General features: G+C 38.8%; 1 protein-coding gene across 1 annotated transcript; it reads left to right on the top strand.

Moving 5' to 3' along the window:
* FBXO30 (F-box protein 30) lies at positions 1 to 17,245 on the top strand. Its single transcript, XM_045843843.1, has 3 exons — positions 1 to 171; positions 8,437 to 10,492; positions 14,581 to 17,245. The coding sequence occupies exons 2-3, from the start codon at positions 8,453 to 8,455 to the stop codon at positions 14,782 to 14,784; spliced, it is 2,244 nt and encodes a 747-aa protein (XP_045699799.1). The 5' UTR covers positions 1 to 171; positions 8,437 to 8,452; the 3' UTR covers positions 14,785 to 17,245.
* Positions 17,246 to 23,550: the final 6,305 nt, after the last annotated feature.

Raw genomic sequence — 23,550 nt, 5'->3', positions numbered from 1 at the left:
GGAGGAGGAGAAGAGGAGAGAAAAGGCGGCTCCCCGGCGGGGCTGACGGGCAAGAAGGAGGCGGACCGCCCGGGGGTGTGGGGCGCGGAGCGGCTGTGGGACAGCGCGGAGCGGCCGGGTACGGCGGCCACGGCAGCCAGGGCCTGGGCCGCGGTTCGGTAGCGCCGGCCGGTGAGTGTCAGGCGACCCGCAGGGGAGACCTGCGCGGCCCGGGCAGCCCCGGAGATGGAGGCGGCGGCCGGGCGGTGCGAGGCCCGCGGCCGGGTCGGAGGCAGCCGTGGGCTGGGCGGCCGGGCCTGGGGCGGAGTGAACACGGCCCTGCGCCGACCCTGTCGGTCTCCGGCGCTGACCCGGCGCGCCGAGTGGGCGTCCGCGGCGTGGGGTCTGCGCGGATTCTCCTGACGGGCCAGCCGCAGAGACTGTCTGCAAATGGCGACCCAGACCCCGGGGACCGACCCCCGAGTCACCCTGACTTGCTTGTTTATGTGTTGGGGAAGGGTGAAGGAAATTTGGGAAACCCCAAGAACCTCGGAAACCCGGCTTCTCTTTCCTTTTCGCCTGTTAGAAACCTGGCTTCTTTGGGGGGAACAGACAGGTTCAAGTCAGACAGGGAGGCATCTTCAACTGTCTCCACGGGATGTGTGAAGTTGGTAACTTTTCCATTCATGGAAGTGAGAAGCTCTTAGTCTTTCTTAGCCTCAGCCCTTATTAAAGGGAAACTAACTGATTTCACAGTTCTGAGGGGTATGACCATTCCCAAGTTATCTGTGTCCTGTCCCGTGCAAGTACATTGCTTGGAATGAGGCCAAAGAGTGCACGGTGAATTCAAAGCGATCTCCTTGGAGTATGTTTTGAGCGTGTGTATTTCGGAGAATGGAGACTGGCAGAACAGTGTGTTGTTTACCCTGGTTCTAGTATTCCGTTCCTCTCTGCCCCTGTCTTGTTTTTCTTTCTGAGCTATGTCATAAGTCTGAGATAAAAGATGCTTGGGAAGGAATTGACCTTTTATTCCATAATTACTTTGTTGACCGTGATCCAAGATGAAGTTATTTATGGGCATTCTGATAGCAGTGTAGATTAACTTAAAACTCTGTAAATGCAAAACTCTCAACTTTCCAAACTTTAATTTTTGTTTGCCACATTTCATTGCTGTCTTGTGTCTTTCGGAGATCTAGTAATTTATATGAAAAGATTTGGCCTTTGCTCATATTTGTCAGGGTTTTCCAAAGCAGCCCAGTTGTTGACATGGCAAAAGGAATAGGGTAGGTAGGATAAAATGTACGTTTAGGATTTTTCTCAGGGTTCGATTTTTTCAATATGAGATTTTCGCTGAATCACTATTATTTATGCTTAGTCATTATTTCTTACTACAGAAGTTTGGGGATTAGGTGGTATTTTGCTAACTTTTTAGTGTGCAAGTTTTTTTTTTATCTGGTACTTTTATGCAGTGACATAGCTTTTTTTGTGATTCTGGAAATGTTAGTGGGTGGAGTTTTGTGAGTGTTATTAGAGAGTTGAAGTTGCCTGTATAGGCAAACTTCAATGCATTCCAAGTGTAGTGGGTATTTAATTTCAATATTTCTCCATGTCTAGTACTGAAGACATTCTTAAAATACAAAGTGCCCTAATAAAATATAGTATTAAAGAGCAATCATACATATTTTGAGATACTGTTTATTATTAGAGAGGTGCTTTAAGGTCATTAAAATAGGCATTGTTAATGTGTGTTTACTATTTGATATAGTATGTTACTAAAATGTGACTTTTCCTGGGATAGGTCCTATGCTACTCTGCATGGTTTTGGTGTAAATTTTTTAACTGAGTTCCTACGACTGCCCGTTTCATTAAAGGAATAGTACATGCTCTGAAATGACACTGTAGTTATAGAATTCTTGGATGTTAAGGTCTTCACTCAAAAAGCTATATAAAATACTATTTAATTTCAAATTCAGTTTGATGAAATAGGTGCCACTGGCCTTCTGCTAGTGGTTTTCACCTTGTAAGTAGCTAGGTAGTTTAGCATGGATAAGCATGCCTGGATTAAAAGTCATTCTGTGAAAATCCTTTACAAAAAGGGTGTGTCTTTTTTTAGAGCAGGTAATGTTGGCATTAGGTAGTTCCTCATATGCTTGTTTTTAAAAAACTTTACAAATGACCTGATTTAAAATATATTTATACATAAAGCTTTGTGTATATAAATGGGTGTGTAAAGTGAAGTACATCTATTTTCCGAGGAAAACATGTTTGTACCCTGCTGGTCACGCACATTAATAGTAACCAGGCTTTGTAGAGTTCAGTGTAGTTTTCCCAGTAATTGCTGCAAGGTCACAGAGTTGACATTCCTTTGAAGCCCATTCCCCTCTGCCATGCTGCCCGTTGTAATAAGCTGAGTTCCACTATTTGGGTGGATTATTTTTATCTGAGTATTAAATAGATTCTGGTCTCAGTATTAAATATTTGATACTTTTTATTTTAATTTCTGATGTAAGTCTAATAATTTCATTTTCTTAGTGGAGAACATGGCAAGTAATTAGAACTTTCACTTTGGAAGCTACTCATGACTATATTTAGAAATGAAGAAATGTAAGTTTTGATTATATCGTAATGAGAAGGCTAAACACTTGAAAAAATTTGCATATAACTAGGTCATGATACTATAAATAAAAAGAAGTCAGAACCGAAATTTAATAAGAGAATATACAGTGTAACCCATTTAGCTCTTTTGGACTCATCAGGAAAGCTTGTGCTTTGAGTTTTGTGAGTTTTGATAGTGGGTTTTCAATCTTGTCTAGTTACCCCCCCTTTTATAAATCAGGGAAATAGGATGTCCAACCGAGGTTATAGATGTATAGTAGTCTTTAAAATGAGTGTGGATGATCGATCACAAATGAGGCAGCAAGTGATTGTGTGTGCTGTGCAGCTGCGCCTTTGACTAGACAAGAAGGATGAGGCTTATGGAGGAGCTCATAACTCATTGCTGAAGTTGAAATTTTAGTTGTAGACTGACTCGTAAGGGTTAGCTGATGGAACAAGTCTAGTTCGATTTCAGCCTTACAGTGAAGCAATATTTTTTGTTCTGTTCCATCTACTACCATATTAATTATAATATTAAGTAGGTAGGCCAATACCACTTTCTTTTTAGAGCTTCTTTCCCTCACCTCGTGCCTACTCAGCACCTGCATGTGTGCAGACACTTCACCCCTGCTTTCCTTTTTGCGTCTGAGGACTCCGTATTCAGTAGCCAGTAACCAGACTGATGGTTGGTTAGGGAATTAAAATTGTGGAACAGTATCCAGGTAACTGTTTCCTTCTGTGTCTTTTATTACTATTCTCTTCTAAGATTTAAAAACGTGGAAGATTGGAATTAACATTTTTAAATTTTCTTCCCCCTTTGGTTTGCTTTTTTATGATGGATAACTTTATCTTCCCATCTGATGCCTGGAACACATGAGCTAGGTGCTCAAACGGTGTTGGGTCTCTGTTCACGTTTTATAGCTGGTACACTCAGGTACTTTTGATTCAGTTTCATTGTCCAGTACTAGACTTGTAAAGTTGTATCTTTTTGTGAAGTATGTAGTTTTCCATGAAATTAAGAACCTCGTTTTGTTTTGGAATCCATTTGGCTATTTCTTTTATTATAATTCTTTTGTTTAAGGTCAGTGAGGAACACTGTTGAATACAGGGAACACAGAACTGAATGAGACAGCGATGGCCCTGCCTCCTTCATGACGCTTAGAGTTTTCTTGTGGAGACAGACATTCAGCAGGATAAGGATTTGCTTAGAGTCGTGACCAGTATTACCAAGGAATAATGCAATAACGAGCATGGAGTGTGATAAGGGCTTCAGACTCCTCTTTGGGTATGGGGAAATGTGACATTTAGGCTGAGACATTGACTTGAGGCAGCCGTTGGGGAGCGAAAGAGGGTGTGTGTGTGCCACGTGTGTGTGTATGTCTCGGAGGCAGAAGAGGACATTAAGAACAACCTGAGGCAGCAAGCTGTGTGAGTACTTTGGGTGACTTGATTTAGCATATTTTAAAATTGTGCTAATTTGCACTGTTTTGTGATTTATCACCTTACATATTTTAATAAATCTGGAAAAATAAACAATTTTTTTGAGAGCCATATCTTCAAGTCTAGAAATAGCCTTAAATGACAAGGCCTAATTTCATCATATGGGAAAATGCCATGTCTTACAACTATTTTTATGGATTGCTTGTCAGCCACAGCGTATGAGTTGGCCAAGAATTCCTGTTAGGGAAAATTGAATCTACTGTAAAGCACTTAATCATTCACAGCTATTTTCTCATCAAATGAAACTTTTCCATTTGTTTGAAATGTTAAGATTCTCCTTCTAGATAGTTCAAAAAATTCTTAATATTGAGGAGTTTTCAATGAAGCTCAACTTCAACTTGAAACCTCAGTTTTAGCAGCTTGTTTTCTCCTGGGCCTGCTGTGTCACCATTGAACTGATAGAACAGGGGCTGATGTTTTTGAGCCCGTGTCACAGGATTTAGGAGCAACGTGATTTATCTCTAATTGGATAATAGTGATCTGGGTTAGAAAGAGGATGGCTCTGGAAGTTTTCAGTTCTGAAGTGGAGGTTTGTATCCCCAGATCATTCTTTGGGTATTGTTGAGTGCACTTTCTTATTTCTCAATACGTTTAGTAGTAAAATAGAATTAAACTTGATTCCTTTTTCGTACAACTATTTGAAGAATTATGTGATTTATATTGTTCCATACATTTATGGTAAGCATTATGAAAGTTAGTTATTCATTAAATAATTTAAAATGGCTACATTCAAAGCAGAGTAATGTGCTGTCATAATTAGACAGGATCAAAAAGGAGGCAGGACCATCTTCGTCTCATTCAGTTCCCGACCACAGGGGTGATTGTGTTGGAATAAACTACAAGCAAAGTTGTGCAATCTCCATTCCTGAAATAACATCTTAAAATTGTATTACCAGTTACCAGAGTGCTGCCTTACTTTCTTAAACAATTTATAAGTAAACATGCCTGTTACTGTCCTTGTGCATTGATCAGATATAGATTTGAACCCTAGCTCTGCCACTCACGAGGTGGACGGCCGTGGGCAGATCTCGAACTCAGTCTTTCTGAAGCTCAGTTTCCTCCGGGCTGTTATAAGCATTGTAGTATGAGGTGAGGAGACATATGTAAAGAAGGACAAAATAGGTACATAGTTAATGTTTTTTTCCTTTCCTCTAAGTCTACTTCAATGTATAGTAAATATTTTGGACTCATTGCTGCAGATGTTTTTATTTTCATTTTTGACATTTTCTTATTCAGAGTAGAATAGTATGCAGGAAGTTGTTTATGTTGAAGCTGGGGAGGCTTCTGCCTCTACCTTTCAGAGTTGTTGCTGTTTTGCATTTAATTCAGTTGTTTGTAACAGGTGTTATTTTTAATGCTTTTGAATTAAGTGTGGTTTTTGAGCTGCGTTCTGTCTGGTGTGGTCATGTGATCTGTACATAACATAAAGTGCTCCTACGAGTTCTGAGAGCAATGGTCACTTCTTTCAGAACTGCTTGTATTTTTAGGTTTCTTTCTTAGTAACAAGCTTATTTCAGCAAGTGAGATGAACTCAGTCTGGTTGCAAAATGAGAAAGCTACAGCTGTTTTCACAATCTAATCACTCAGAAAAGTTTGTCTTAATTCTTAAAAAAGTTTCTTTTTAAATTTCTGCTTCATTTACAAATTTTTTTTTGTGGTTAATCTGTCATTTCTTCTATTATGTCTCTTTTAGCGTGTGTCTTTTTAATGTATAGGTTCTGTCATTACCTATACAATTTATAGGGTTAAGTATTCAAAAGTATATTTAGCTCTGACTGATTAGGTGGGTTGGTTACAGCATCCTCCCGAGAGCCAAGGTTTTGAGTTGATCCTGGGTCAGGGCACATACAACCAATGAATGCATAAATAAGTGGAACAACAAATCAATGTCTCTCTCTCTTTCTCTCTCATTTGTACTCTCTCTTCCTTCCTCTTGTTCTCTAAAATCAATAAATAAAATATTTTAACAAGCATATTTAACTCATAATTTTTAATTTTTAAAAAGTTTAAAAAATACAGTTTTGTTGATAAATGTTTGCTTCCTTCCCACCCCTGGCATCATTAAGCACCATAATGTCAACTCATAATTTTTCTACTTACTTAACAAAAGTCTATCAATAATTGGTAGACTTTTGTTTTTGTTTTTAGTTTGAAGAAAATCAGACCTGGACTTAAAAAAAAAGAAATAGCAATTTGGGGAGTAATTAGTTTACATTAGCCACCTGGAACCAAAGTAGAGTTTATGGAAAAATATTTCAAAGAGCTAGCAATCTTTTATGCACTGAAGTGAAGAAAATAGGCTAAATAGGCTAATAACCAGCATCTTATTCAGAAAATTATTATCTACTACAGTGTACTTTAACTTGGGAAATGTTGTGGTGAATTGCCTGTGCCTTATACAGGAGAGATGTATGAGTACTTAGCTAGCTGTAGAGAGAGATCTGAAGTGTGGGAGAGGGGGCGGGGCAGAAGATACAGATGAGTTTTCAGAATACTGGTGCTCATTGAAGTTTCTGAGAAATTGAGAGCACCCAGGAAGAGACTGTAGAGAAGAATGAGCAAGCAGTGGCATGGATCCCTGGAAAAGAGTAATATTTTAGAAGAGTTTAAGAGGTAGGGGGGAAACCAGGAACTGTGACATCAAGAAAACTGAGAAAAAACAATAGTTTAAGAGGAGAAATTAGTCTGCATAATGATACAACGCCCAAGGAAGATGGGATCTGGAAAGGAATGCCCTTTGGGCGCAGCGCTGAGCATCGGAGGGAGGCACGCAGCTTTATAATGAGTCGTGGGAAACACAGAAGCTAGATTAGAGGGCTGCGGAGTGTTGGGGAGATTCGAAGGGTTTTGTGGATAATTTTTCGTTTTTCTTCTGGGGGATGTTGCTTCATTATTTAGGTTTTTAAAGATGAAAATAGTCTTTCAAGTTTTTACGGCTAATAGGAACAAGCCAATAAAAAAGTTGAATGTTACAGGAAAAAAGAGACACCAAAAAGGCCCAGGAATTAAATCAATATGTTGTGCTGATGCTTTCTCTTATTTTTAGTATATGTGCTGCCGAAGCGAGCACTGCTTTCTCTTATTTCTATATAAAATTCGATAAAAGCAGGAAAGACCACTGGGTATCTGTAATCCCCTCATGTTATTTTCTAGATACTATTTCTTTGTTTAAAATTCTCAGTGACTTCAAATTAAAGTCTGAATTCCTTAGAGTGGCATATAGTATAGTCTTCATGATTTGCCTTATTCCTGTCCGTCCTTATCTCTCACAGCTCCCTTGAGTTTCACCTTGTGAACCAGCAGCTCGGGGAAACCTGAAGTTCCCTGAACATGTTTCGCCAGTTCTTGCTTTTCTGCATTTTCTTATGCTGTTACTTCAGCACTGAATGCCTCCCTTCCTTACTAAACTCCTCCCTATCCCTGCCATAAGACTTCTCTTCTTTCAAGATTCGTGTGAATTCTTCTCTAGTCCCTACCATTACTGATTATTATCATCTTGTGTTGACAGTTTACTTCTGTCGTACTGATCACATAATAATGTAACATGACTTTTACCTTCTTTGACATCCTACTACATAGCTCCTCGATAGGAGGCACTGTGTCTTATTAATTTTGATAATGCCACACCAGGCACAGTGTCTAGTATGTGGTTGTTAGACAATAAGTAGATGTTTATTTTAATGAATGAATGGAAACTGTGGCCCTGAGAAGTATGTGATTTGTTCATAGCCAATAAACATGGAGCCAAAACTTGTATTTTCTGGGTGAATTCTTTGTGTGTTTTAATGAAGGCTTATTTATTGATTTGTTGTAGAATTTATTAAGACATATGTAGAAGGAGAGATCAATAGATGAAATTTTTAGTTCATATATAGAGGGAATAAAAAGGAAACTTCTAATAAAGTTTTAGTTAAGTATTTTTTTGAAATTCAGATTATTCTCCTAGGAATATGATGAGGTCTCTGAATTTGGGGTACATCAGAATCAGTTTAGTTGAAATTAAAAAGGTAAAAGTTAAAGCAGTCTCTGAAATTTGAATGTTAAATATACATTAACTCATCTTTGGTATTATTGACTACTCAATGTACTAGAATTTAAGTATTTTGTTTTGTAACTTTTGGCCCTTTAAACATATTGTTATCTGGTTTATAAAATGAATTTTTATGACATTTTAGTTAAAGTGCTGAATTGTTACTTGAAATGCTTAAGTTTCTGGTGGATAAATTATTTGTAAAAACTTTATATAGATTTCATTCTAAAATAAGCCAATACACCTTCATGATTTGATTTATATTCTCAACTAATTTTAAAATGGACCATTTTTTGCCTAACTTATTATCTTTTTTCTATCTTAACAACCAGAACTGGACTGGCCACTATGGCGGAGGGGCTGCAGCATTCGCACTGTGTGAACTGTGTCAGTAGACGGTGTATGACCAGACCAGAGCCTGGGATTTCCTGTGACCTGATTGGTTGTCCGTTGGTTTGTGGGGCAGTCTTCCATTCTTGTAAAGCTGATGAGCATCGACTTTTATGTCCATTTGAACGAGTGCCTTGCTTAAATAGTGACTTCGGATGTCCATTTACAATGGCTCGTAACAAAGTGGCTGAACATCTAGAGACATGTCCTGCAAGTGTGGTGTGCTGCACTATGGAGTGGAACCGATGGCCGGTTAGTTATGCGGATCGGAAGTCGTATGAAAATCTAAGCAGAGATGTGGATGAAGTGGCACAATTAGATATGGCCTTGGCCCTTCAAGACCAAAGGATGCTCTTAGAATCTCTCAAAGTAGCCACCATGATGTCAAAAGCGACTGATAAAGTATCAGAACCTAGAGAACAAATATCAGTTAAATCAACTCTTCCAGAGATACCACATGCTAATGGTTTGGTGTCTGTTGATGAAGAATCTTATGGTGCACTTTATCAAGCTACTGTAGAAACAACCAGAAGTTTGGCTGCTGCTTTAGATATCCTGAACACGGCCACAAGAGACATTGGCATGCTAAGTTCGAGCCTTCGTGCTTCTCCAGATGAAATGAATGAAGAGGAAAATGCCAGAGAAAGCTTACAGAACAGGAACTTGAAAGACCAAGACCATCTTTCTGAGGATGAGATGGGAGCAGTTGGTGGTATTGACCATAGTGACCCAGGTCAGGATGCCCAGTCTGAACAAAATGGTTCAAGTGATTTATTATGTGACTTGAATACTAGTTCCTATGGCACTTCGGCTCTTTGTAATGGCCTTCCTTTGGAAAATATATGTACACAGGTCATAGACCAGAATCAGAATTTACATGGCGATTCAGAAGAAAGTAACTTAACAAATGGAGAATGTGTAGCATCAGATGGCACTTCAAAATCTTCTGGTTCGCCTTTAGTAGCAGCACAGCTTAAGGAAGTAGTACCATCTAATGCTTTGCCTAACGGCACCGTTCAGCATATCCTCATATCAGACGATGAGGATGAAGGAGAATTGCACTGGAGAAAAGTAGACTTGGGGGACTTGAGGAATGTGGATGTCTTACCTCTCAGCCAACCTCCTTCATTCAAATTTCTTTCTAATGCATGTTGGTCTAAACCAAGGGAAGATAAAGCAGTAGATACATCAGATTTGGAAGTTGCAGAAGACCCAATGGGTCTCCAAGGAATAGATCTCATCACAGCAGCACTACTGTTTTGTCTAGGAGATTCTCCAGGTGGGAGGGGCATATCTGATAGTCGCATGGTTGATGTTTGTCACATTGACTTTGGAACTCAGACTTTCTCACTTCCATCTGCAATATTAGCTACAAATACAATGGTTGGGGAAATAGCTTCAGCTTCAGCTTGTGATCATGCCAACCCACAACTTTCAAATCCAAGTCCTTTCCAGACACTTGGGCTAGATTTAGTATTGGAATGTGTCGCTAGGTACCAACCCAAGCAACGTTCAATGTTTACATTTGTCTGTGGACAGTTATTTAGAAGAAGAGAATTTTCTTCGCATTTTAAGAATGTGCACGGTGACATTCATGCTGGACTCAATGGCTGGATGGAGCAGAGGTGTCCTTTAGCATATTATGGTTGTACCTATTCTCAGCGTAGATTTTGCCCATCAACACAAGGAGCAAAGATCATACACGACCGCCATTTGAGGTCCTTTGGAGTTCAGCCGTGTGTATCTACAGTGTTGGTAGAGCCTGCCAGAAACTGTGTGTTGGGATTACGTAGCGACCATCTAAGTAGTCTTCCCTTCGAGGTCCTGCAGCACATCGCAGGCTTCCTCGATGGCTTCAGTCTGTGCCAGCTCTCCTGTGTGTCCAAGCTGATGCGGGACGTGTGCGGCAGCTTGCTGCAGTCTCGTGGGATGGTCATCCTGCAGTGGGGGAAAAGGAAGTCTCCAGAAGGAAAGTCATCATGGCAGATCAAAGAAAAGGTTAGTTTCATTTGAACTGTATTATCTCCTTATTTGACATATAATAGGCACTCACTAATGTTGCTGAATTAATAAAGATAATTTTTTAATATTAGTCATCCTTAAAACTTAACATGACAACATATTTTTTTTGGGTGTAATGGTAATTAATGAAAATCTAGGAGAGTTAGAATTGTCATAATCACTTATTTCCTGCACATACCCTATGACGAGATTTTGATCTAACATGGCAGAGGCCCCTGCTCTTCCTTCAGTTGAGCAGTTCTGTGCCCATTTAATTCTTCTGTAGCAATGCCGTTGGTTTGCGGCTGTGTTAACCACCTTCTCCTTTGGGCCCCATCTGAAACGTTGTCACCCTGGGACAATGGGAGAAGCAAGAAGGTTTTTTACTGCTTACAGCTGGGATTTTCTTTTCATTCTTGGCAGTTTCTTTCTTAGGACTTGGTTGTTTCATAGAACTTAAATAGGGAGAGATGAGAAAAAGTAGGAACTACTGGTACTGGGAGGTGACCAGCGGAGTTTTGGGGAAGGTAGACATACATGGTGGATGCAGGTGTGTGGTATGTGGAAGTGGTATGAGAATGGGGCAGAAGGGTTTGCTGTTGTTAGCAGGGACTGTGGGTTTAGCGCAGTGAAAGGGGGTGTTGCGTATTGGAAGCCTGAGCTGGGGATGTAGGCAGACCTGGGAACAAATCCCGGCTCCACCGTTTTCCTCTGGTGACACCCTACTTTTTGCCCAGCTTTTGTCTGAGGCACTGTCCCTCAGAAACTAGAAGGTATTACAAATATCTTTGATTGTAGGTATTTTCATTTCAGAACATTTACCATATGAAACTTTGCATTTATTAAGTGGAGAAGAATTTGATAAACTTTTCATTGGTTGCATGGGTTCAGATTTTTGGCTGTTTTGATTTTCCCACCGTTAGCTTTCTCTTACTTCCACTCATCCCTCCAGTTTTCAGAGTTCTGCCTCTACTTCTTTGCTCTCCTAAGGCTCTGACCAGTAAATAAGCACACTGATTGTTTTATGATTCTTTTTTACAAAAAGGAATTCTGGTGGCCGAAAGTTTCATACTTTTCATACTTGCTGCGTGAACGTGTGTATCTGTGTTCATTTTCATTTTCCAGATGACTTGGTGTCTTTCTCCCATTTGGGATGGAACATTCTGCGTGTGTTCTTGGGCTCTTTTGGTCTTTACCCACCACTACGGACCTATGGATGAACTGTTTTCTGGGGTTCTGTTCCAGCAGAATACTGTATCTATGCTTGGTGTTTAAATTGCCATCTTTATTTATTTTTTTAAAAGATTTTATTTATTTACTTATTTATTTTTTAGAGAGGGAAGGGAGGGAGAAAGAGAGAGAGAAACTTCAATGTGCGGTTGCTGGGGGCTGTGGCTTGTAATCCAGGCATGTGTCCTGACTGGGAATTGAACCTGCGACACTTCGGACACTTCGATTCGCAGCCTGCGCTCAATCCAGTGAGCTATACCAGCTAGGGGTTAAATTGCCATCTTTAGTACAGATTACTCACACGTCTATATCCTGGCCACTTTAGCTCCGTCCAGACCATTATATATTGTACCAGCATGTCCTGGACACCTCCACTCGATCATTTCACAGCTTCATCAAACTCAGCATGTCCAACCTATTCCACTTCTCTCTCTTAATCTCAGAAAGTGGCATTATCTTTTACCAGATCGCCTAAACTAGGAGTTTGGCACTTGTGGTTGACTCCACTCCCTCCCTCTATTTCCATATCCTGGTAATCACAAAGTGCTGCTGCGTTCCCTTCCTCATTCCTCTCGGGTTTGTTTTACTGTTTCTACTACCACTTCCCTGCTTCAGTCCCACCTGCTGGTCTCTCCTGGCTTACTGTAGTAGCCTCCTCCTACCAGGGTTTCTGTTTCCAGTTGTGCTCCTCTTCAATGTAATCTCTGCATAAGAACTAGAAGGACAAGTGTTTTCTTAAGTACAGTTCTTACTGCAGTGTTTAAAAACTTCAAATGTCCATTGCCCTGGGATAGAGACAGGTTCCTTAATGAAACCTTGAGGGTTTTTTGTAATCTTGTCCTTCCTTACCTCTTCAGTTTCCTCTTGTCACTTTATACTCCAGCCGCATTCATTCACTTACGGTTGCCCGAGGCCTTTGAGTGTGCTGTCTCTAACACATTTGAGCACTTACACTGTGCTAGACAGTGGGCTAACACGCATTTTACCTTCTTTAATGTCTGTAATCCACTGTCCCTATTTTATGGAAGAAGAAATTGAGGTTTAGAGAGATTTCAGTAACTGGCCCAAGTCTCTATGGCTTCAGACCTAGGGAACTTGCCTCTGAAGCTTGTGATCTCCATACTCTTGCTGTGTCCGGCTTACTCTTCAGCTCTTAACCCCCTCAAGTGAGGCCTTTCCTAACCCCCTCTGGAATGTGCAGGGGGGTTCACTGCTCTGAGTTCTTTTGGTGCCCCATTATAAATACCTCTACTTTATATATCCCTGTGAAAGCACTCAACATGCTGCTTTGAAATTCACTGGTAAATTGCCATTTTCTTTCATTGGACTAAGTTCCTTGAGAAGTAAGACTCTCTGGGAACCAGAATATCTATTGCCTAGCATTGCACCTGCCCATGTAGCAGGCACTACCTAAGTATTTGAATGAGAAATGGGCCTATTACTAAGAAACCTCGTCATCAGGAAGGGGGAGCCATCCATTTTTTCCTGAGTTTGTTTTACCAGGCTCTCTGTGTGGAAGTAGGTAGGCAGTCTGCCACCATTGAATCTTTCAGCTAACTAGTTCTGCTGGAGCTTAACGAAAGCTCCTAATTCCTCCCTTATGGGGTATGGGGCATTATAATCTACAATGCCTATTGGTAGCTACTCCCTAGACCTTCACTGACTCCTGAAAATTGACTCCGTTTGGGTACTTGATGTAAATCCTCGGGAGTACAGCAAGTAAGTACTCCATGCACTAGACAGTGGTAGCTTCTAATGCCGACTGAAAAGTAATTCTGCTGGCTCAGAATTTTGAAGACATCTGGCCACCCCGGAAGTCATTGGCGGCATTTCCTGAGAAGCTCTAATGAGTGCTGAGGTCTTCCCTCAAACCCACTGCCCCCTCGTAGAGTGACTGCTGCTTTACTGTGCACTCTGTGTCCTCTCCGTGACTGGGCATTGCCTGTGGTGAGCTCAGCTGGCCTGCTTAGGCCTTGTCTTGTCCCATTCATCCTTGTTACCTAGGTCTGCCCTGCTCCACTCATGCTTATTACCCGCATCCAGGTAGCTTTATATTTTGAATGGTAAAGATGTGAGGGGGCCACAGCAGTCATTGCTGGACTAATGCAATGACAGTGCTTCAGGGCTTGGAGCTGCTGAGTGGCCAGAAGGGGAAGCAGCCCGTAGTTTTCCCAGCAGGCACATAAACAGGGATAGCAGGGGAATATTTGCCCGGAAATGCATTTTACAATGATAAGGAGTAAAATAAAATTCATTTTACCCAAGTTCTTTTTATGTAAATTTTCAGAAACGTTTTGAACAAATTGAAGCGCCTGTATTTATTATTACTAAGTACCTTTAGTTTATAAAGAATGGAAAGTTAAGGTCTCTTGGCACAGTATTCTCTGGTATTTATAAGTGTGCTCTATATAGCGTAATGGGAGTGGGAGAAAACCGGATAAAGAATAATACTTGTATTGGCTGTCTCTCCAGACTACAGGTAACTCTATGTAGCAATTGGATAGAAGGAAAGAATAGTGTACAATATGTATAATTTTAGGAAGTATTTCTGAATTCATGAGGTTATAATTTTCTAAGAATTGCTTATTAAGCTAGGTTGGATGTGATTTTTAATGTTGGTCTTATTTTGTCTTTTATTTTTGATTATATTACATCTATTGAAGTCATGTCATAGAAGTGATTTGTCCTATAAATATTTGATAAACAGGTTTGTATCTGAATGGTTTGTGGCTAACCATTTGAAAGTTTGCATTGTATATTTCTCTAACCATAGAAATGTGTGTCCTTAGAGCAGGAAGTGTGTTTTGATCCTTGTAAATTGACTTGTTTAAATCTGAAGTAGAATTTTCTTTTAGGTATGGCGATTCAGTACTGCATTTTGTTCTGTTAATGAGTGGAAATTTGCCGACATCCTCAGCATGGCTGACCACTTGAAGAAGTGCAGCTACAACATTGTGGAGAAGCGGGAGGAAGCCATCCCACTGCCGTGCATGTGCGTGACGCGGGAACTCACGAAGGAAGGACGTTCACTCCGCTCCGTTTTAAAACCTGTACTTTAAAAACTGCAGCTCCTCTTGCACATACCTGCAGGCACCAGTATAACTTCTTTGTAATATGTGACGCTTTATTAATGTATTAAAGATTACAACTAGCTAAATTTATTTTCACTATGTATATAATGTTTTGAAGTGACATATATTTTTATAAAGTACTGTTTAGTGGGGGAAAAGTTGCCTTAATGTTTGAGGTGTGTGAAATTTTTGGAACTTGGACAGGGTGACTTAATTTTTTGCTACATGATTTTCAGAATTAGTATTTTTAATGGTGTGCATATTTTGGTTCTTAATTTTTTTTTGCTTCTTAAACTAACAAGATCCTGACCAAACATATTTCCTCATGTTTTCTGTGGGCTACAACCCATATGTTCAAAAAGCAAAACTTTGATTCACATTCTTGCCGCATACATTTTTCAGATTTAAAAGTTCAGTTGCTTAAGATCATTGTAAAGATTTTGTCTTCTAGTGCTCCCCTTACGCAGTTAACATGCAGATGACCTCCGATGCAAACTCACACCACATTGAAAGTCGTGACTGTTTGGTAATGCCATTTACCGTGTTTTAAGAGCAGTTTACAAAGAAGTTTTCACCTTAGGTTTTACAGCTCTCATTCAGAGAGTGGTCCCTATGCCACTGTCCTGGTGTTAGACGCCACTTGCGTGTGAGACGCCACACCCAAAGACGCGTGGCCGTGTGTTACATGACAGGTTAAAGCAGAGCAAACTGGCAAAAAGCCTGTGAATTTATTTTAATTTGAAGCTCTTCGTGGTATTATTTGCTGGGTACTTGATGTAAGAAAAGAAGAAAATATACCTCATTTTAAGTTGGAATTGGGCATATTGTGTAAATAAATTTCAGATATTCAGACTGCAAAGGCCTTAACTTTTTTAATAAGCATTTAAAATTTTTGCTTTTCGTTTATAAAAATCACAATTATGTTATTGTAAGATATTTAAAAATGTGAAATGTGGTGTCTCTGTAAGATGACAATCGTGAAATGCAGAAGCTTATCGTGGTTGACAATCTCTTTAGAAGAGTTCCAGGTTAATTTTCTGTAGACCTCTCCGTCAGAAGAGTAGGAGTTGCATCTTTGTGTAAAGATCAGGGTATAAAAGGAAAATATTCAAAGACCTATTCTTGAACTATTTTATTACAGTTTTCAAGTTGATTAATATTATTAACCTGATGTGGTCAACTAAAAAAATGATTATATCAATATTTAGAAATAAATTGCAAAGATGGGGACATGTATTTAAATAATTTGTTTTAAGTAACTTCTGGCATTTGATAGTCTGAAACGGTGACAAGTTACCTTGTTATAAAATACCAAAACTCTTTTGTGTATTTTCTTCCTACATTTGTCCCTGAGAGTGCTCCATTGTTACTAGGTTCCTGATTCCCATATATGGCAATCCGGCTGGGCAGAGGCATTCCTTGGGCATTAGAAAAGAATTCTGAACTGTTTAGGACCTGTTTTGGTTGAATCAAGGCCTTATTACGGTTGAAAAATATAGCACTAAAGACTGATCAGTTGTTTGGCCTCACCTGACATTTTAATTAGAAGAAGACTTATTTCTCAGTGCATATATTTTCTCTTTCAACTGCAACTATATGACATAACCAGTCTCTATTTCTGTGTGAAAAAGTCAGAAATCAGATATCAAATACTGTAAAATACAGCTCTGCCTTTTAAAGTTTTGCTGAAGAATGTGTCTGGTTAGGATAGCACAAACATTAACTTTTTGTTTTATGGTTGTGCTTTTTAAAGTCCTTGGGTTTTAAATTTAGATTTCTTGTTTCTGTACTGGATCATGAGATGTTTAACATTTTTTCCACCTTATATTTCTTTTACACACCTTTGGCTGTTTTCTTTTTTGTTTGTTGTGCCACCATACTATTTTGTTAAAAATGTTTTCTTTGTGCAACATTTGTTCAAATTCTAATAAAATTAATATTTCCCTTTATATGGCTCAGTAACTTAAAAAGCAAAACTTTTATTTAAATAAAACTTTAATACTTGTTGGACAAATTCCAAACACATTCATATTGTTTCTATAGAGTGGATTTCTGCATGTTAATAGGAGTTGCTTGTTGATTATTACTCACCCATGTTTTATTGGTGAGCATTAAACTTCTCTTTTAATATGGAAAATTCATTAGTTAACTCTCTGTGTTTCCTCAGTGTCTTCTTGAAAGTAGTCCCACCTAGGGGTATTGAAAGGCTAAAGAGTTTACGGCAATATTATTTTTCTAAAGTTTGTAATGGGAACAATTTATCTAGCCTTTTAAGCATGAAAAGATTGTATGTCATCCAAGTAAACTGTCATTTGAGAAGTCTTTGTTATTTTGTTAGTGCTTGCTGACCGTCAAGATAAATGGCAAGTATCAGGATGGAGGGAAATAATCTGAAATCACTTTTCTCTGCTGCCTCCTTTCCCAGAATGACCTGTTATTTTAGTTCTCCTCTCCCTCCCTCCCCGTTTTCTCCCTCCCTCCCTCCCCCTTTCCTCCCTCCCTCCGAAACTCTGGGGTGGGAGCCAGCAATCTGTTTTAACAAAGCCTTCTCGTAATTATGATTCACAGTGAAGTGTGAGAACTTAGAGCAGTGATTTTCAACCTTTTCACCTCATGGCACATAGAAACTAGTTAGTAAAATCCTACAGCACACCAAAATATGTATTTTTGGCCCCTCTGACAAAAAGATAGGTATAATTTTGATCCATTCACACCTGGCTGTCGTCATTTTTTAAAATTGGACAATCTAAGGGAAAAGAGGTCAGTATTCCTGCCTAAATAGTCAGGGATTGCGTGTTTGAAAAATCCTTGTGGCACACCGGTTGAAAATTGCTGAATTAGAGGAGAGACTAGGACATGCCAGCTGTTGTCCTGAATGATGTGTTATTATTGGAGTAACCATGTGTGTGTACATATGTGTATAACCCAAAGTTGTGAGTTAATTCATGGTTAAGTTAAATGACATGTATTGTGTTAATATTATAGCCATATGACAAAAATACATTGGTATCATGGTTGGACGTTTTTTAAAAACTAGTATTTACTAGTATTTTAATGTAATGTTATTACTTGTTTCTTCTGTTCAAGGTAAATTGTAGTGCAATTTATAGTTCATTAGCACTTACATTAGCCTAGTTCCCATTCTCTTGTTTGGTGGTTGCAGAGTGATGTGAATGTATTAGATTTCTAGGATAAGTAAAGAGAGTAGAAGTAGACAAATACTATTTGTAAGATCCTCTCAACCTTATTAATGAGAGATTTTGAAGGTTGAACTGTTTATCAATAGCATAGAATCTTTTTTGCTCTTTGACACTGTGTTACATACTCCATCAATATTGTTGCTATTAGTCACCATTGCTTAACATTGGTTGTTGGGATCTTAGTAACATTGAAGATAATGGGGTTTTCAGTAAAACCTCCATATCCCTTGAAGACAGAGTAGATTTACTACTATATTGATAACAGATTTTCACCTCTGGTGATTTGAATGTAATGTTTGGCATTTGGAAGCAAAACACATTTAAGCTTTGCATTTCAACTTAAGACATGAGGCTTATTAATCTTAAAATTTTTCTAAGGAACAGCCATGCAAACATGGAAAAGATGTGTTTGTTCCGTGAGTGACACACCACATTGACAGGTGGTAAGACTGGGACCTGCAGTGGTGGCCGTTTAGAGTTGCAGTAGGAAGAAAACACTTGGCCCTCATTTTTTCAATAAGCTAGGCCCAGTCTTGGATGGAAAGAATGCGTTTGGCTGGTTAGCTAAATACTGTTCTAAGTAATTTTACTTGACATGCTCGTGAGGCCTGGGAAGAGAGCATGAGTTATTCTTGTAGAGAAAATCAGCTCATCAGTGACTTGTTCATTGTGTGTAAAACAATTCAGTATGGGTTTTGTTAGGATTTGAGCTAAATCTGATTTCAAACAAAAACATTTGAGATGTGTAAGCAGAGGCTGACTCCAGAGGAGTGAACTTGCTAAGTAAGGGAAGAGGAAGGATGGCTTCTTGCAGTCACCTTGTATGGAGTTATTTTCTTCGATTTACGAGATCAGAGTAAGTTCAAAAGATGTCCTTTCCAGTTTCCATTTTATGGATGAAAAAAACTGCAGTTCTCCAAGTTTAGCTACTGCTGAGTGTGTGGAGGTGTTTGAAAGAAATGTGTCCCAACGTGGTTTACTTTCCTACTTTACAAATACAGAAAGGGAAGGGATTTAGATATAAGAAAACTGCCTCAGAAAATGTTGCCTAGAATGTTTGATTCCTAATAAGCATTTCGGAAAGAACTTTGGGTCATACTAAAAAGAAAAATAGGAATTAAACATGATATGTTCTGAAAATTCTTTGCAAAAACTGCAGTCCTTTGCTGAATTTTTATAAGTATTTTACTACATCTGTGAGTAGTAAAATTCATAAATTCATTGTTTATATGTATATTTATTTGCATGTATAGTCTTCATTAATTGGCCAAGTAGGTTTTAATACATCTTGAGATATATAATGGAGATAAATGTTGAGGTGCTTTTTTTTTATCAATACCTTAGAACATTTCAAAACTGATATTTTGTATCCAGAATGATGTTGCAATGTATTATGTGGTGAGTGACTTTTCATTAATTTAATGAACTACAAAGAAATGGGTTACAGGGGTGATTCATGAAATGCTTTATAGAACTATGGTAAAAACTCATTGATATTTCTATTTTATATATTTTTTATCTTTTTGACTTGCTGGACTGAAGTCTCTATTCTTTACTGTGAAGAAAAGCATTTCTAAAGTAAACTGAAAAAACAAGGGAAATACATTTCTTTTTCATTAACACCAATAAAATCCTGAGCACCCCTCCAAGTAATTTATTAGCCCATTTGCATGCAAATATTATGATAGGATGTGATTCTTCAATACATAGGTAGTTCTAGTGGTGGTAATAGTGTATGTGTTTGAAAGTAACAAAACTGCCTTTCTGTTGAACTCCTTAAGACTGACCAAATCGTCAGGTCAAATTATCCTTTCCTAGTAAAAGCAAATTCATCAAGTTTAACTTTTTACCTTTTTCTAACATAAGTTGTTAGAATTTTTTTTTCTCCAACAATATCCGTAAACAGGTAAATAGGTTGATATGTGTTGGTTCATTTGTTGGCAGGTGAGCTGCCTCGAGTTAGATTTCTATACCCAGTCCAATTAAAAAGTGACATTAATTATTTCATTATTCAGTGGTCTCATATAAGAACAGAAGCAGTAACTTGTTATTGCTCAAAAGATTGGAGTTGAAAAAAGGAGATCCTGCCCTTTGCTGTCCTCCTAAATGCTTTTTTCATTGGAATCCTCCTTTCCATATCGATTGTCACTATTGCTTATTTATCACATATCTTTAATTTTCTGACCAGGTGATCAAAAATCCTAAGTACATAGTTTTATAAAACTTGTTTTGCTAATCAGTCTGTGATAAGTAGCTTTGGTTAATAAGTTTATATTTGATTAAGTAACTTCTTCAACTTCTTTTAAAGTATCTCAGCTCAAAAATGTATAGTATTGAATAACTGAAATTTTTTCAGGTTTAACCATATTCTTTGGTTAAAAGAAATCAAACCATAGAAATGGAAAACAATAAGTACTACATCTGGTCAAGAGTAGAATTACCGAGTGAATATTTAATTGTCAGCTGGATGGCTTTATGTCAATTCATAATTTTAAAATTGATTTAAGATTGTTACCTGTGTTAGAAAGAAATTTGAAATAAAGTGGGAAATAGTACTGATTCCCTACAACATTCCAATAGGCTTGTGATGAAAACTCTGACCTATGAAAATAAAATGCTTTGAACAATTAATAATTTGGAGGACATAAGTCCTAAGTATTTTTGTGCTGCATATGAAATGGTACAGGTGGATTGTTCATTTGATCAGTGTTCAAGCACCAGCCAGTCCTGGAAACTTGAATTGCATTCTGAAGTGTAATTGCACTGACTCGTTTACCTCAGATGTTGTATCTTTTCATGATTTACATTGTTTCCTTCTCAAATGCGAAAGGATATGGCTTTTCTTGAAAAAATACTAAATGAAAGAAGCTAGACAAAAAAGGCCACATATTGTGTGATTCTGTTTATGTGAAATATCCAAAATAGGCAAACCCACGGAGACAAATTAGATTAATGGTTGCTAGGGGCTGGGGAAGTGATTGCTTAATGGGTACTGGTTTCCTTTTGGTGATGCAAATATACTGGAACAAGATACTGTTGATTGCACAGCATTGCGAATGTACTAAATGTCACCGAATTGTACACCTGTGGCAGTAATTGGCTTCAGTATCAATGTTCACTTTTCATCTTTACGTTTTCTTATAATTCCTTGTGGCACGTCTCAATTTAAAGGTCCATATTTAATATCATGCTTTGAAAAATTTATATAATTTTCAGGATTATTTTTTATAGTTTTATACTTTGTTTTCCTTTTAAAGAGAAAATACAATGATGTGATAGATAAGACTTAATAAATTGAAGTAATGTATACATTTTGTATTCTTTTCTATTGTCTTGTGGGAAAAAACATTTGAATTTTGGGATTGGTAGGTACTTCAATGGTCATTTATTTTTTTATTTTAAATTTGGAGAAATCCAAGCTTAGTCTGTTAGGGTGTTCATGCAACAATCGTTTATGGAGCTCATGCCTGCACTGTGTAGGCTTGGTTCTGGAAGGTTGTGACATGCCTAAAGTTACGCAGGAATTACTACTTCCCCTTCCCATTCCCTCCTCCTCCTCTTCTCTTATTCTTCTCCCCCTCCTACTCTGTCTCTGATAACTGTGCCACATGCATGGACAAAGGGACAAGTTCCAGAGAAGGGGATGCTCTAGGCAGAGATTCACTTAAAATGGTTTTTCCCATAACTCTTCCCTAAACTCTTTAAAGATATGTTCTTTAGTACAGTTAAGTACACGTGAGCACAAATAATCTTTTACTTAAATGCAATTAACGTTTACTTCCATGACCTTGGGAAAGAGGAAATTACAGGTTCCCCCCACTATTCAAAAGTAGAGTGTTCCTATGAAAACTTTTGCAAGCTGAAATGGTGTAAAGCAAAGAAGCAATTAGCATTAATTTATATGAAAAAATTAGCATTCCCAGACCCCCAAAATAGCTTACCAAATTATACCAAATAATGCATAAAACTTAAAATAAGACTAACATATAGCAAAAGCAGGAATGATATGATAAACACAGACCATAAAAGAAAATAATATATGCACAGTGTAGTTCCACTTACTAAAAACACTAATTTCCTCTTAAGTGTTACTTAATGGAACTCCATGCTTTGTATACAAGCTGGTACCAATCCAAACAAGATACTTTCCATTTTATGTACTCCTGGGTGCCGTCTAAAAGAGACCATTTTGCTACTAGCAGAATTGATAGTAACTTGGGCAGCTTTCAAGACGTTTTCTGCATGTAAATGGTATGAATGTTCCACGCAGGCAAGTTCAATGCACACACAATGTTTAATTTTGTTCACAATAATGGAAATGCTAATTATGTGCGGTTTTGTACTAAGCATAACACCCTTACGAGCTCTCTTTCTTACGGCTTTTCTGATGCCTGAGGACACACACGCTAATGAATGTACAGAACAAACAGAGGTAAAGCACAGATGCTCACAGATACAACTCATCACCATGGGGCCTGGTGCTGAGGTCCACAGCCTCTGCTCCGGGTACATAACCGGATGCCTCCATAACCGCCAGCTGCAAAGCCAGTGCTGGACACCGTTTATACAAAAGCCAAAATCTTCAGATTCTATTCATTAGCAGAAACAGGTACTGCTATAGGTCTTTCATAATATGAGAGTGAAGCGAGGTAATGTGAACCTTTGAAAAGTGGGGTATACTTGTATTTTAAACCAATAATTTTCCACTGTGTTTGTTCTACGGAGCTGACTCTGGAAAACTGTTGGTTGAAATCAATGTGAAAAAATGTAAGATTGCTTTGCAAATAACTAACTGTCCCTGTCGTATCATTGGGGGTATATATGCCAAACAAGGTGTTCCAACTGGAACGAGAATAAGTATAATGAAAAGGACCTCACAGAACGCGACTGGTAGTGTGAACAGTGCGAGTAAACACGATCAGGGGAGAGGAGACTAGCCCTCCCATCGCTCTGCGCACCGCAGCCGGCTCCAAGTCAGAGCGCGCGGGAGGAGGGGAAATAACTGTGATGATTCATACTCGAACACGTTTGTTGTGGTTTTCCACGTTGGTTACTTCTTATTTCCTTCATTTTGTGGTATTTCTACGACAGTTAGGGCTGCTTCCCAAATAGGCTCTTTGAACCTCTGTCTTCATCATCACCTCTCCATCCGCCTTCAGGCTGGAACATTTCCTTGTCCTCGTACCTCTCTGAGCCTGCACATAGTCTTTCCCCTTGGCCGAGAATTCCCTCCCCGACCTGTTTGCCTCATTAACGTCAGTTGTTGGTGACCGTCCAATTCTGATGTCACCTGTTTTCCCTGGACCATTCCAAGCCAATGAGGCAGGCTTGTTTATATTCCCAGTTTTGATCACACCTTTTCTCGTTATTCATCGCACTGCACTGCCGTTGCCTATTTACTGGTGTCTGTACGCTGTTGTTAGGTTGGGGGCCCCTCTAGGTACAAACCATGTCTTTTTGGGCTTTGGATCCTGTGCCTACAAGAGGGCCCAACACACAGAAGGCATTCAGTAGGTGTCTGTTAACTAATAACAAACATGATTAAATAATTTTT

This window comes from Phyllostomus hastatus, unplaced genomic scaffold (genome assembly GCF_019186645.2).
Source record: "Phyllostomus hastatus isolate PE091 unplaced genomic scaffold, TTU_PhHast_1.1 phas_contig_40, whole genome shotgun sequence".
NCBI lineage: Eukaryota > Metazoa > Chordata > Mammalia > Chiroptera > Phyllostomidae > Phyllostomus > Phyllostomus hastatus.
The sequence above is the reverse complement of the archived record's forward strand: the minus strand, read 5'-3'. Positions and strand labels throughout refer to the sequence as shown.